Below are 15,105 nucleotides of genomic sequence, written 5' to 3'. Positions count from 1 at the left end.
GCGGGCGCGCCGTTGCCATGGCAGCAGGGGGGCGCGGCTGACGTGCGCTGTTTCCGGGAAGATGGCGGCTGTCGATGCAGCTACGGAGCCGCTTACGGTGGCGGCGACCGTAGCGCCAAAGGCAAAAAACGAAGAGGAGGAGGAGGAAGAGTCGCTGCCACTGTGCGAGGCGGTGCGCTGGGCCCCTGTGGGGGCGGTGGCGGAGACCAGACCTGGGGCGGCTGCATTTTCGGAAGAGGCGGCGGCCGAGGAGGCGGGAGCGGCCCCGATCTCCCCGCCGGACTCGCCGGATCAGACGCTGCGGCGGCTGAGGGCGGAGAGGCGGCGGCTGGACTCGGCGCTGCTCGCGTTGTCCTCGCACTTTGCGCAGGTGCAGTTCCGCCTGCGCCAGGTGGTGCGCGGAGCGCCCGCGGAGCAGCAGCGCCTCCTGCGCGAGCTCGAGGACTTCGCCTTTCGCGGGTGCCCCCACGTCCTGGGTTATGGGGGCGCTGAAGACCCCGTCAGCGATGAGGGGGATGGCCTGCTGGGGGGCCGGCCACGGGTGCGGGGCGAGAACCAGGTGAGCGGCTGCGGTGGGGCCCCGAGGGCGGTGGGTGGCGGTGCTGGAGGGGATGGAGTGATGAATGAGCGGGTCCGAGGGTGCGCTCGTATTCCAGACCTGGGCACGGGAGGTGAAACAGCGGGACGGGGGGAGCCTGATGGCGTCCACAGAAGGTGTGGAAAGAGGTGCGGGTGTTCTAGGGACGGAGAAGAGCGCGGCTGAAGCCGTACTGCTTCATAAAGTACCGAAGTCACGAACTTACTTGCCGAAAACTTACCCTGACCCTGGAGCATTGAGAAAACTGCCAAGTGAGGGGCAGGCACAGGAATTGCGGTTAGCGGGCACTTAGGTATGACCCCATCCGTGGTTTTCTGGAATCTAGAGAAAGTCTGTAACCTTTAGACGTTCCTGTCTAGCTAAGAGCTTGGGCGAATAGTAGGGGGTCTCGGTAATTGATAGAAACTCCTGGGCCGGGGAGAGAACTCACCTAGAAGGACGCCCGCTCTGCTGCGCTCTGTGACCCGGGTTTGAGTAGAGTACACCAAGGGAACACTGGCACTGGGGGGGGGGGGGGGGGTTTGGAGCCGTGGCCTCTGTAGGTTTCTCTCTCTCTCAGACCAAAAAAAAGTCCATTTGGAGTAGTGAAGCCCTAGTGAGAAAATAAAATTATATGAATTTTCTAAATGAATATTTAAGCAGTTCGGAAGGTGGCACAGTGGATAAAGCATTGGACTTTCAAGCATGAGGTTATGAGTTCGATCCCTGGCAGCACATGTACCAGAGTGATGTCTGGTTCTTTCTCTTCTCCTATCTTTCTCATGAATAAATAAATTCTTTTAAAAAAAAACTAGTATTTTGAAACTACTTCTCCATCCCACTTAATAATTAGGTGTTCTAGGACGGGGGTAGATAGCATAATGGTTATGCAAAGAGACTCTCAAGTCTGAGGCTCCAAGGTCCCAGGTTCAGTCCCCTGCACCACCATAAGCCCGAGCTGATCAGTGCTCTGGTAAAATAAGTAAATAAATAAATAAATAAATAAACTCAGGCTATACTGAAACAGAATGAGACTACTATGCCCAATGAAACAAATTTTCTATTTTCTTTTTTACTGCCAGTGTTTTTCACTGTGCTTGCAGCCTGCACAATTCCAATACTCTCTGTTGGAGCTCTATTTTTTCCCCACAGGGCGACAGAGAGAGGACATCACAGCCATTTTGCTCTTGAAGTTTTCCCTTTAATGGTGCTCCTGTGTGGTGGCTAGAGTTTGAACCCAGATCCTTGTAGTGTGAGCTACCTCCCAGCCCCTTTCTTCCATCCTTTATCTATTATTATTGTTATTTTATTGTCCTGTATTTAATATGCCATAGTGATGCTCTGGCTCACTCAATAATGGATACATCTTTTTTTATTAGTAGTAGTAGTAGTATTTTGAGACTACTCCATCCTACTTAATAATTAGATGTTCTAGGGCAGGGGTAGATAGTGCCCCACCATTCCTGGTGGCCAGAGAGAGAGAAAGACCTGCAAACCTGCTTCACCACTTGTGCTTGCCCCCTGCCAGTGGGAAGCTGGGGTTCGAACCTGAGTCTTTATGCATGATATTGTGCACACTTAACCACCTGAGTCCTGAAAACTTTTCTTACTGTCTTTGAATCTCTGACAGTGAGATAGCTTCTTGATACTGAAAAAAACTTGCTGTCTTATCTCTACCTTTTTTGAATTTGAATTCCAACTCACATGTGGCTTTCTTCCCACTTACATTGATTTTAACCAAGGAGACTTTTATCAGTAGCCAGTATTGATTTATTTCCAGTGCAAGATCTTATGTTTACTGTTCCTGCTTTCAGTCCAGGTATCCACAGCTCCTCTGCATAAAAGGAGCAGCCACCTCAAATTGCCTCTTTTTCTTTTTCTTTTAAAGATTCATTTATTTACTTGAGAGAAACAGAACATCACTCTGGTGAATGCGATACTAGGGATTGAACTAAAGATCTCATGCCTGCGAATGCAAGGCTTCATCTACTGTGTCACCTCCCATGCCACAGATTGTCAGATTTTCAAGGAATAGAAAAGATTTTTTTTACTTTTTTTTATTATCTTTATTTATTTATTGGATAGAGACAGTCAGAAATTGAGCATAAGGGAGAGACAGAGAGGGAGAGAGACAGAGAGACACCTGCAACCCTGCTTCACCACTCATGAAGCTTTCCCCCTGCAGCTGGGGACCAGGAGCTCGAACCTTGGTCCTTGTGCATTGCAACATGTGCGCTTAACCAGGTGCGCCACCACCTGGCCCCAGAAAAGTTGTTTATTTATTCCCTTTTGTTGCCCCTGTTGTTTTATTGTTGTAGTTATTGTTGTTGTTATTGATATCGTCGTCATTGGATAGGACAGAGAGAAATGGAGAGAGGAGGGGAAGACAGACAGGGAAAGAAAGACACCTGTAGACCTGCTTTCACCACTTGTGAAGCGACTCCCCTGCAGGTGGGGAGCCGGGGGCTCAAACCGGGATCCTTACGCCGGTCCTTGCCCGACCTGCGCTTAACCCACTGTGCTACCACCTGACTCCCCAGATAAGGTTTTTTAAAAATGATTGGGAGGCGGGGGCGCTGAATGGTGGTGCACCTGGTTGAGCGTACATGTTACAATGCACAAGGACACGAGTTCAAGCCCCCATCCTCACCTGCAAGGAGAAAGCTTCATGAGTGGTGAAGCAGGGCTGCAAGTGTCTCTCTGTCTCTATTTCCCCCTCTCCTTTATTTATATCCAATAAATAAAGATAATAATTTTTTTAATTATAAAAATGACTGTGAGGGACAGGCAGTAGTGTACTGGGTTAAGCACACATAGTACAAAGCACAAGGACTAGTGCAAGGATCCTAGTTCAAGCCCCTGTCTCTACCTACAAGGGGGTCGCTTTGCAAGTGGTGAAGCAGGTCTGCAGGTGTCCAACTTTCTCTCCCCCTCTAACTTCCTCTCCTCTCTCAATTTCTCTTTGTCCTATCCAACAACAATGGAAAAAATGGCCTCCAGGAGCAGTGGATTCATAGTGCAGGCACGAGCCCCAGCGATAACCCTGGAGCAAAAAAAAATTACTGCGTGGACCAGGGAGATAGCCTAATGGTTACACAAATTACTTTCGTGCCTGAGACTCAAAAGTCCCAGGTTCAATCCCTAGTACCAGTGCTCTGGTTAAGAAAAAATTGCAAAAGGGGGGGTGGGGTTGGAATAGCATAATGGTTATGCAAACAGACTGTCATGCCTGGGGCTCCTGTATCCCAGATTCAATCCCCTGCACCACCATAAACTAGAGCTGATCAGTACTCTAATAAAAAGGAAAAAAAGTTACACCCTCTTGCACTACTGGTGGTAATGTAAATTGGTTCAACCCTCATGGAAAACAGTCTGGAAAACTCACAGGAAGCTAGAATTGGACCTACCCTATGACCCTGTGATTCCTAGGGATATATCCTAAGGAACCAAACTTACCCATCCAAAAAGATTTGTGTACACCTGTGTTCATAGCAGCACAATTTGTAATAGCCAAAACAACCTGGAAGCAACCCAGATGTCCAACAACAGATGAGTGGCTGAGAAAGTTGTGATATATATATACAATGGAATACTACTCAGCTATTAAAAATGGTGATTTCACTTTCTTCACCTCATCTTGGATGAAGCTTGAAGGAATCATATTAAGTGAAATCAGTCAGAAACAGAAGGATGAATATGGGATGATCTCACTCATAGAAGTTGAAAAACAAGAACAGAAGAGAAAACACAAAGCAGAACCTGGACTGGAGTTGGTGTGTTGCACCAAAGTAAAAGAAATACAACAGAGTGGGGGTCCAGCTCTTAGAACATGATGGCAGAGGAGGACCTAGAGGGGGTTGGATTGTTATGTGGAAAACTGAAAAGTGAAAAAAAATAGAGATAAAAAAAAAACAGAAATTACTATGACTAGGCCCTGTTCAGAAGTGAAAAGTACCAAGAAGTTTCTACGTGATACTCTTGATAATTCATTTTCACTTTCTGAAATAGATTATGAGTTAAAAACAAGCAACAGCTCCAACAACGAAGACAGACAACAATACTTACAACAGTAAAGCAACAAGGGCAACAAAAGAATAAATAAATTAAAAAAAAAAAAACAAGCAACAACAACAAAATATGCTCAAAATACCCAGTAAGCAGCTGTGATTATATATACGTGTGTGTGTGTGTATATATACAGGTAGTGTTAGTTTAAACCAAATGCTTTGCCTCTTATTGTTGCTAGTTGTTTTGTTTGTTTGTTTGTTTGTTTTTCCCATAATATCTGGGAGAGAGAACACCAGAGCATCACTTTGGTACCTCATGCTCAAGAATCTATCATTTTAAACTACCAATTATCTATCTCTTTTTTGCCACCAAGTTTATTGGTGGGCCTCAGTACCTGTACAATGAATCCTCAGCTTCCCATGGCCATTTTTCTATTTTGATAGAGACAGAGAGGGAAGGAAAGAAGGAGAGAGAGACAGACACCTACAGCACAGCTCCACCAGAAGGAGAGAGAGACAGACACCTACAGCACAGCTCCACCACTCTTGAAGCATCTTCCCACTCCCTGCAGGTCAGAATGGGACCTTGCACTGGGTCTTTTGAGCTCTACAGAGTACAGTATTGCCAGGTTCCTCAAGCAAGCATTTTATCTAAATAGACACAGAGTGGAAGTACCTCGTGCCTCAAACCCAGGTAACTTTGTGGCACAGACCCTACCTGTGAGCAGTCTCTCCATCCCCTTTTTTTTTTTTTTTTTTTTTTATCTAAGCTGGAAATTACATTTCCTACCTTGCACCAATGCTCATTGTTCTCTCTTGTGAAACATACTCACATATACTTCAGTAAATAACTGTTTTGGGGAGTTGGCTGGTAGCGCAGCGGGTTAAGTGCAGGTGGCACAGAGTGCAAGGACCAGCTTAAGGATCCTGGTTCAAGCCCCTGACTCCCCACCTGCCGGGGAGTCGCTTCACAAGCAGTGAAACAGATTTGCAGGTGTCTGTCTGTCTCCCCCTCCCCCCCGTCTTCCTCTCCTCTCCATTTCTCTCTGTCCTATCCAACAACAATGACGACGACAATAGCTACAACAATAAAAAAACAAGGGCAACAAAAGGGAATAAATAAATATTAAAAAAAATAACTTTTGGCAGATGACAGAGTTCAATAGACATGAAAGTGGAATCAGGGTTTATGGCTAGTTTCTTCCTTTACTTCATAAAGCTGTGATACAGCTAAAAAAAAAAAGTCTTCTCAGCTCTTTCACCTTGAACTGGTTAGACAACTTCCTCTACTAAGAGTTCATTATTTAGAGTGTTTATCTGACTCATTACCTGATTTTTTTCAGTAATATAGAATAAATGTACTTTGAGAGCTTACACTGTGCCAGCCACTGTGGGGTAACAGTGTCAAGATCTTTATATTCAAAGAGTTCTCAGGTTGAAGGATACAGTATCCTGAACAAATAACATAACGATCTAGAGTAAAGTGTGTACAAGATACAAAAGAAGAAATTATTAGTTCTCATGAAGAAATGGAGGAAACTTTTTTTTATTATCTTTATTTATTGAATAGAGACAATCAGAAATAGAGTAGGGGAGATAGAAAGGGAGTCAGGTGGTAGCACAACAGGTTGAGCGCATGTGGCGCAAAGCGCAAGAACCAGCATAAGGATCCCGGTTTGAGCCCCCGGCTCCCAACCTGTAGGGGAGTCGCTTCACAGGTGGTGAAACAGGTAATAATAATTACAATAAAAAACAAGGGCAACAAAAAGGGAAAATAAATTAATTAATTTTTTAAAAAGGGAGAAAGAGAACACCTGCAACACTGCTCACCACTTGCAAAGCTTTCCCTCCTGAGGTGGGGACCAGGGGCTCGAACCTGAGTCCTTATGCATTGTAACATGTGCGCTCAACCAAGTGCGTGACCACCTGGCCCCCTTTATTTATTTATTGGATAAAGACAGCCAGAAACCAAGAGGGAAGGGAGTGATGGAGGGAGAGAGACAGAGACACCTGAGCCATGCTTCACTTGCGAAGATTTCCCCCTGCAGGTGGTGACTGGGGGGCTCAAACCCAGGTCCTTGTACATTGTAACATGTGTGCTCAATCAGGTGCGCCGCCACCTGGCCCCGGGAAACTTTATTTACTCCATAGAAGAGAGTTTCCCATAAGGCAAATAGAAAAGACTGAACACCACTTTAGTATGTATGGATTAGGGGATTGAACTGGGAACCTCAGGCATGAAAGTGATGCTCTGCTTTTTGAACTATGTCCCTAGCTGTGAGGAAATTTTCTCTTAAAGGGTAGCTAGGGGATCCAGGCGGTGGTGCACCTGGTTAAGTTCACACATTAGAGTGTTCAAGGACCCATGTTCAAGCCCCACCTGCAGGGAGAAAGGCTCACAAGTGGTGAAGCAAGACTGCAGGTGTCTCTCTCCACCTCTGTATCTCCTTATTTTTTATCTTTCTTTATTGGGTACAGAGAGCCAGAAATCGAGAGGGAAGGAGAAGATGGAGAGAAACAGAAAGACACCTGCAGCCCTACTTCACCACTTGCAAAGTTTTCCCGCTTCAGATAGGGGCCAGGAGCTTGAACCCAGGTCCTTGCACACTGTAACGTGTGCTTAACCAGGTGTGCCACTGTCCCCCCCCCTCACCCCGCCAAGTTTCTTTTATACATAGAGAGGACATTGAACCCTAAAGTCAAGCCTGGGAGGTAGTACAGTGAATCAATTATAGTCTTTTTTCTACACCTTTACTGCATATTCTCTTGTAAAATTTGCCTGCAGAATGTGTATCTGTTCTGATGATTGTGGAGGATGGCACATTCTTGCAAGGATATCTTGGTTAAGAAAAATGTCTCGAGAGTCGGGTGGTAGCGCAGCAGGTTAAGCGCACATGGCGTAAAGCGCAAGGACCGGCGAAAGGATCCCGGTTAGAGCCTCCGGCTCCCTACCTACGGGGGAGTCGCTTCACAGGCGATGAAGCAGGTCTGCAGGTGTCTATCTTTCTCTCCCCCTCTCTGTCTTCCCCTCTTCTCTCCATTTCTCTTTGTCCTGTCCTTCAACGACATCAATAACAACAATAAAGCAACAAGGCCAACAGAAGGGAATAAATGAATAATATACATATGTTTTAAAAAAGAAAAATGTCGGGGGTCGGGCGGTAGCGCAGCGGGTTAAGCGCACATGGCACAAAGCGCAAGGACCGGCAGGAGGATCCCGGTTCAAGCCCCCGGCTCCCCACCGGCAGGGTCGCCTCAGGTGGTGAAGCAAGTCTGCAGGTGTCTATCTTTCTCTCCCCTCTCTCAGTCTCCCCCTCCTCTCTCAGTTTCTCTCTGTCCTATCCAACAACAACAACAGCAGCAATGATAACAACAATAATGATGACAATAAGGGCAACAAAGCGGGGGGGGGGGGGGGGGGGGGGAATGGCCTCCAGGAGCAGTGGATTCGTAGTGCAGGCACAGAGCCCAGCAATAACCCTGGAGGTAAAAGAAAAGAAAAGAAAAATGTCTCAATTCTAACTAGACCATTGGGAGGAAGCAGTCTTAACAAAAGACATCATTGTGTTCATACCCTATTTGCAATGATGGATAAAGATATTTTCTTTTCTTTTTTTTTTTTAAGATTTTATTTATTTATGAGAAAGATAGGAGGAGAGAGAAAGTACCAGACATCACTCTGGCACATGTGCTGCCCGGGATCAAACTCAGGACCTCATGCTTGAGAGTCCAAAGCTACACCATTGCGCCACCTCCCGGACCACAAAGATATTTTCTTTTCTTTTTTTTTTTTAAAGATATTTTCTTAAAGAAACATTTAATAGTTACCCAATTGTGGATAGAATTGTTCTTTTTAAAACAATTATTCTTACTTTGAACCTGTCTTACACATTTTGTGTTGCTTTCAATTATTTGGAAACATTATCTACTTTGCCAGTCATTGTTAGCCTAAAATTCTTTTTTTTTTTTTTTTTTTGCCTCCAGGGTTATTGCTGTGGCTTGGTGTTGGCACTTTGAATCCACTGCTCCTCGTGGACTTTTTTTTTTCCTTCCCCATTTTATTGAAGAGAACAAAGAGAAATTGAGAGAGGAGGGTGTGAGAATGAGAGACACCAGCAAATCTGCTTCCATTTGTGAACCGACCCCCCTGCAGGTGGGGATCTGGGTGCTTGAACCCAGATCCTTGTATAGGTCCTTGTGCTTTGTACTGTGTGCGTCTACCTGGCGCCCACCCTGCCCCCCACTTAAGAAAATTCTTAATGTGCCCTGAATATTCCTTTTCCTTTGAAATAGACCTTATTTTCTTTTCTTAGAGTGAGCAGGAGAAACGGGAACGTCGGGAAACCCAAAGGGAGAGACAGAAGGAACTAATACTACAGCTCAAAACCCAGCTAGATGATCTGGAAACATTTGCCTATCAGGAGGGCAGTTACGATTCCCTGCCGCAGTCCGTGGTCATGGAAAGACAGCGGGTGAGCAAATGCCTGAAGTATTTTTATTACTGCCCAAGGTTATTTTGTCCCTTCCTGTGTTTACAGAACATTCTTAACTAGCTTGTTTCTCTTTGACATTATTGAGAATCCCTTTGCTGGCTCAAATCAAGGGATATTTTGTTGCTACATAGGACCAAACTTTATTCACACATCAATACCTAAGTCTTTGTACTTTGGTAACTTAGTGCTTTGTTTTTGGTAGTTATTATTCAGCATAGTAGTACTAATATACAATACCAGTAATCTCTTTCATTTGTTTTTTGTTTGTTTTTACCAGAACACTGCTCAGCCCTGGTTTATGGTGGTGCCAGGGATTAAACCTGGGACCTTGGAATCTCAGGCAGGAATTTTCATTTAGTCACTAAACCAGTTGTACTTGGTTTACTCACACAGAATAAACAAGCTGAAATTGGAAAATAGTTCACCTGGTAAAGTAGACCCAGATTCAGGCCCTCAACACCACAAGACAACTTTCTTTGTCTGAAACTAAAAAGGGGTGGGGGTGAAGAGAGTACTTTGAGAGCAGTGAAATCATACAGGCTCAAACCCTGACTAGCAAAAAAAAAAAAAAGTATAAGTTTTTTCCTGTCACTTATCACCAGTTGATAAACATTCTAAGAATCCATACTGCCCTTATTTATTATAGTAATTCATCCGTTAGTGTCAGGAATCCATTCTGAGAAGTGCATCATTAGGCAATTTCATTGTTGTAATGAACACAACTAGATAGTATAGTCTGTTGTTCACCACATCTATGTGGTATGATATACTGGGACCACTAGTTACTTCATTGACCAAAAATGTTCTTAAGTGAGGCATGACTATACTGTATTTATTTAAGCACTACCTGTGTAGATAGGCCAGTCACCTGACAGAATTATAGTTAATAGTCCTCTGTGTCTCTCTGTGATATGGCTGCTAGAGTTATATATTTTCAGGAATAAATTGTTCCTAATAATGTCACTAGGATATTTCGACTATAATGTACTTTGATGTTTTATAGAAAGAAAAAAAAATTGTCATGAGTAAGGCAAGAAAGAACAAGAAGGTATTGAACCAACGCAAAAGACTCTGAGGAGGAGGGTTCATGATGGTGGAGGACTTAGTGGGGGTGAATTGTCATGTGGAAAACTGAAAAATGTCACACATGTACAAACTATTGTATTTTACTGTTGACTGTAAACCATTAATCCTCCAATAAAGAAATTTAGGGGGGTCGGGCGGTGGCGCAGTGGGTTAAGCGCATGTGGCGCAAAGCGCAGGAACCCAGGAACCAGCGTAAGGATCCCGGTTCGAGCCCCCGGCTCCCCACCTGCAGGGGAGTCGCTTCACAGGCGGTGAAGCAGGTCTGCAGGTGTCTATCTTTCTCTCCCCTTCTCTGTCTTCCCCTCCTCTCTCCATTTCTCTCTGTCCTATCCAACAACGAATTGCATCAACAAGGGCAATAATAATAACCACAACGAAGCTACAACAAGGGCAACAAAAGGGGGGAAAAAATGGCCTCCAGGAGCGGTGGATTCATGGTGCAGGCACCGAGCCCAGCAATAACCCTGGAGGAAAAAAAAAAAAAAGAGAGAAAAAAAAAAAAGAAATTTAAAAAATGAGAAGGCTAGAAATTAATAGAAATGTGTACATTTCCTTAGAGGCAACTAAATGTAAGGCTTTTTGAATCATCTGAATTGTTCTAAGTGAAAACTGAATGTCAAGTCTGGTAGAAAATTTGCAGTAGGAGGAGCCCTTTCTATTGAGAGCACCAAAAGTTTGTTACTCTGAATAGTGGAGAATTGGAGGGCCTGTGCATTCACCTTAATCAGTAGTTGCATATTTTCGCTCACTAATGTTTGAGTTTTGCGTGTCTTGATAATATCCTTCCTAGCCCTTTCTCTGAAAACTTCAAAGGATGCGCTCATTGCATGTGGTCTTTGTAGGTGATTATAGATGAGTTAATAAAGAAGCTGGACATGAACCTGAATGAGGACCTCAGCTCACTATCCACTGAAGAACTTCGGCAGCGAGTAGATGCAGCTGTGGCTCAGATTGTCAACCCCGCCCGAGTGAAAGAACAGCTGGTCGAGCAGCTGAAAACTCAGATCCGAGACCTGGAGATGTTCATCAACTTTATCCAAGGTCAGAGGAGGGGGTGAGAGAGAAGAGTAGACACATGTCATAGTAATTAAATATAGTAAAGACACCTACTCTTAATTATTTAAGAGCTTTGATATTCAGGAAGCTAGCATTGTCAAATGGGAGAAGAATAATGGGCTTTAGGGGAGAGTCGGGTGGTAGCGCAGTGGGTTGAGTACAGGTGGCACAAAGCACAAGGACTGGCATAAGGATCCTGGTTCGAGCCCCCGGCTCCCCGCCTGCAGGGGAGTCACTTCATAAGCAGTGAAGCAGGTCTGCAGGTGTCTTATCTTTCTCTCCCCCTCTGTCTTCCCCTCCTCTCTCAACTTCTCTGTCCTATCCAAAAACAACATCAATAATAACTACAACAATAAAAAACGAGGGCAAAAAAAAAAAAATACTAAAATAATAATAATAATGGGTTTTAGGGGCCAGAAGATAGCTCACCCACTAGAGCACACACTTTATGATGCAAGAAGACTGAGGTTCAAGTCCCCCAACACCACATGGGAACATCTTGCAAGACACTATGGGAAGCTTCATGAGTGGTGGAGTGACACTATGGTGACTCTTCTTTTCTAGGTCCTTATCTGTCTGTCACTATCTAAAACGTTTTTTTCTTTTTTGATATATATATATATATATATATATATATATATATATATATATATCTTTTTAAAATGCTGTGGAATCATAGGTTTAAAGCCATGGCACCAAGAAAAAAAAAGGATTTTTTTTTTTCTTAGAAACAGACAGAAAGAATGATACTTGCAACACTGCTCTGCTACTTGTGTAGCTTCCCCTGCTTCCACACCCCCACCCTGTTGGTGGGAAATGGAGCTTGCACCAACACCCCACCTCAAGCATAGCAGTGTCTGTGGATGTACCACTACCCAGCCCTGATTCATGCTTCATTCACTCAGCAAATATATACCGAGCTGACTTTTATATGCCAGTCACTAATTCATTTTATTAAGATATTATTGGTAGGGGCTGGGTGGTGGTGTACTTGGTTTAGTGCACAGGTTACAATGCATGAGGAACTGGGTTCAGGCCCCCAGCCCCCACCTGCAGGGGGAAAGTTTCACAATTGGTGAAGCAGTGCTGCAGGTGTCTCTCTGTCTCTCTCCTTGTCTACTTCCCCTCCTCTTTCAGTTTCTAGCTGGGTCTATCCAATAAATGAATAAAGATAATAAAAGAAATTTATTTTCATAGAGGGTTAAGCGCACATGGCACTAAGCTCAAAGACCGGAGTAAGGATCCCAGTTTGAGTCCCTGGCTCCCCACCTGCACGGGAGGTCACTTCACAGGCAGTGAAGCAGGTCTACAGGTGTCTATCTTGCCCCCACACACCTGTTTTCCCGTCCGCTCTAAATTTCTCTCTGTCCTATCCAACGACAGCAATAACAGTAAACAACAAGTTCAACAAAAGGGAAAAAGCAGCCTCCAGGAGCAGTGGAGTCTTAGTGCAGGCACTGAGCCCCAGCAATAACCCTGGAAGCAGGGGAAAAAAAGATACTATTTTTAAATTTTTTGTCAGTTAGTAAACATTACTAAATATTATTTTTTAACTAGTAATGGAGCTAAATAAATGACTCCTTTATAACTTCTTATTCCAGATGAAGTAGCAAGCCCACTGCAGACAGATGGTGGGCACTGCGAGTGCAAGGCTGCTGGGAAGACAAGCAGTGGGGCTGCCAGAACTAGAGGCAACAGGCTGCCTCCGGGAAATAGCAAAAGTAAGTACATGGGCTAGCGACACAGCTTACTGGCTATGGAAGCAACTTTCATACCCTGAAGCTCCAGGGTCCCAGGTTCAGTGCCCTTCATCACCACCATAAAGCAGAGATGAGGAGTGCTCTGGTAGAAAGAAAAAAAAAGGGGGGGCCAGGTGGTGGTGGCACACCTGGTTGAGCACACATAACACATTGTGCAAGGACCAGGTTCTAGGCCCCAGTCCCCACCTGCAGGGGGAAAAGCTTTGCAAGTGGTTAAGCAGGGCTGCAGGTGTCTTTCTTTTTTTAATCTTTTTTTTTTCCCCCTTTTGTTACCCTTGTGGTGGCTATTATTATTGTTGTTATTGATGTCGTTGTTGTTGGATAGGACAGAGAGAGGTGGAGAGTAGGAGGAGAAGACAGGGAAAGAAAGACAGCCACCTGCAGACCTGCTTCACCACTTGTGAAGCAACTCCCCTGCAGGTGGGGAGCCAGGGGCTTTGTGCCATGTACGCTTAACCCACTGCACTACTGCCCGACCCCAGCAGGTGTCTTTCTATCACCCTCTTCCCTTTTGATTTCTGGCTGTCTCTATCCAATAAATAAATACAGCTTTTTTAAAAGAAAAAGTAAGGGAGTGGTCCAGGAGGTGGCACAGTGGCTAAGGCACTAGACTCTCAAGCATGAGGTCCTGAGTTCAATCCCTGGCAGCACATGTACCAGAGTGATGTCTGGTTCTTTCTCTCTCTCCCCTATCTTTCTCATAAATAAATAAAATCTTAAAAAAAAAAAAAAAGTAAGGGAGTTGAGCAGTAGTGCAGCCAGTTAAGTGCAGGTGGTGCAAAGCACAAGAACCGACATAAGGATCCCGGTTTAAGCCCCTGGCTCCCCACCTGCAGGGAGAGTCACTTCACAGGCGGTGAAGCAGGTCTGCAGGTGTCTATCTTTCTCTCCCCCTCTCTGTCTTCCCCTCTCTCCATTTCTCTCTGTCCTATCCAACAATGACGACATCAATAATAACTACAACAATAAAACAACAAGGGCAACAAAAGAGAATAAATAAATAAATAAATAAATAAATAAATAAATAAATAAAAAGTAAGTACAACACTTCAAGGGAAAGTTAGTTTGTTGTAGCATAGGTCTTTTGGGGTTGTGGAGATACAGGAATTGGGGGGGTCAGGGGTCAGGTGGTGCTGCACCAGGTTAAAGTGCACATAGAACGAAGCATACGGATCCACACAAGGATCACAGTTCGATTCCCTCTCTTCCCACCTGCAGGGTGGTCACTTCACAAGCAGTGAAGCAGTCTGAAGGTGTCTATCTCTCTCCCTCTCCCTTCTCAGTTTCTCTCTGTTCTTTTCAATAAAAATGAATAATGGCTGCCAGGAGCAGTAGATTCAATACAACTGTTAGTACACCCTTGGAGATGAAGTATTGGGGGGGGGGGGATAGCCACAAATATCCCCCTAAAGCAAATTCTGCTCTGTATATATCCTAAGTCAGAAGCAAGACTTAGTCTCAGCTTGTGACTTGCCAACTGTACCTTTTTTATCATTATGGTCTCACTAATGAGTCATTGTGTTTTCTAAACAGCAAAGGCAGAAGATGTGAAGAGAGTTCGAGAGACAGGGCTGCACCTGATGCGGAGAGCGCTAGCAGTGCTCCAGATCTTTGCAGTCAGCCAGTTTGGTTGTGCCACAGGCCAGATCCCACAAACCCTATGGCAGACAGGGCAGACTGACAGGGATTACTCTCCCTTACTGAAGAAGCTGGAGGCATCAGTAGACAGAGTGAAGCAACTAGCCCTGAAGCATCAGTCACAGCACCACGTCATCACCTCTGCCAACCTCCAGGACGTCTGTCTTGGTGGTAAGGACGAGCTGACCCTGGCTGTGCGAAAGGAGCTGACAGTGGCCGTGAGAGACTTACTGGCACACGGACTATACGCCTCCTCACCAGGGATGAGCCTGGTCATGGCCCCCATTGCCTGTTTGCTGCCATCCTTCTCCTCAACCCCCGAGGCCATGCACCCCTGGGAGCTCTTTGTCAAGTACTACCATGCCAAGAATGGCCAGGCTTATGTGGAATCCCCAGCCCGGAAGCTCTCCCAATCCTTTGCTTTACCAGTTTCAGGAGGCAGTGTTGTGACCCCCCAAGCAGAGCCTACTGACGGCCATTCACGTGGT

General features: G+C 45.2%; 1 protein-coding gene across 1 annotated transcript in view; it reads left to right on the top strand.

The window, feature by feature from the left end:
* The first annotated feature begins 9 nt into the window (after positions 1–9).
* RUNDC1 (RUN domain containing 1) overlaps positions 10–15,105 on the top strand; it is a 16,222-nt gene continuing 1,126 nt past the window's right edge. The window contains 6 exon segments of the mRNA XM_007536831.3: positions 10–559; positions 8,898–9,056; positions 11,006–11,204; positions 12,821–12,940; positions 14,513–15,069; positions 15,071–15,103. Coding sequence (XP_007536893.2) covers positions 62–559; positions 8,898–9,056; positions 11,006–11,204; positions 12,821–12,940; positions 14,513–15,069; positions 15,071–15,103 — 1,566 coding nt within the window. The 5' untranslated portion in view covers positions 10–61.

Source organism: Erinaceus europaeus, chromosome 12 (assembly GCF_950295315.1).
Source record: "Erinaceus europaeus chromosome 12, mEriEur2.1, whole genome shotgun sequence".
Taxonomy (NCBI): Eukaryota; Metazoa; Chordata; class Mammalia; order Eulipotyphla; family Erinaceidae; genus Erinaceus; species Erinaceus europaeus.
The sequence above is the reverse complement of the archived record's forward strand: the minus strand, read 5'-3'. Positions and strand labels throughout refer to the sequence as shown.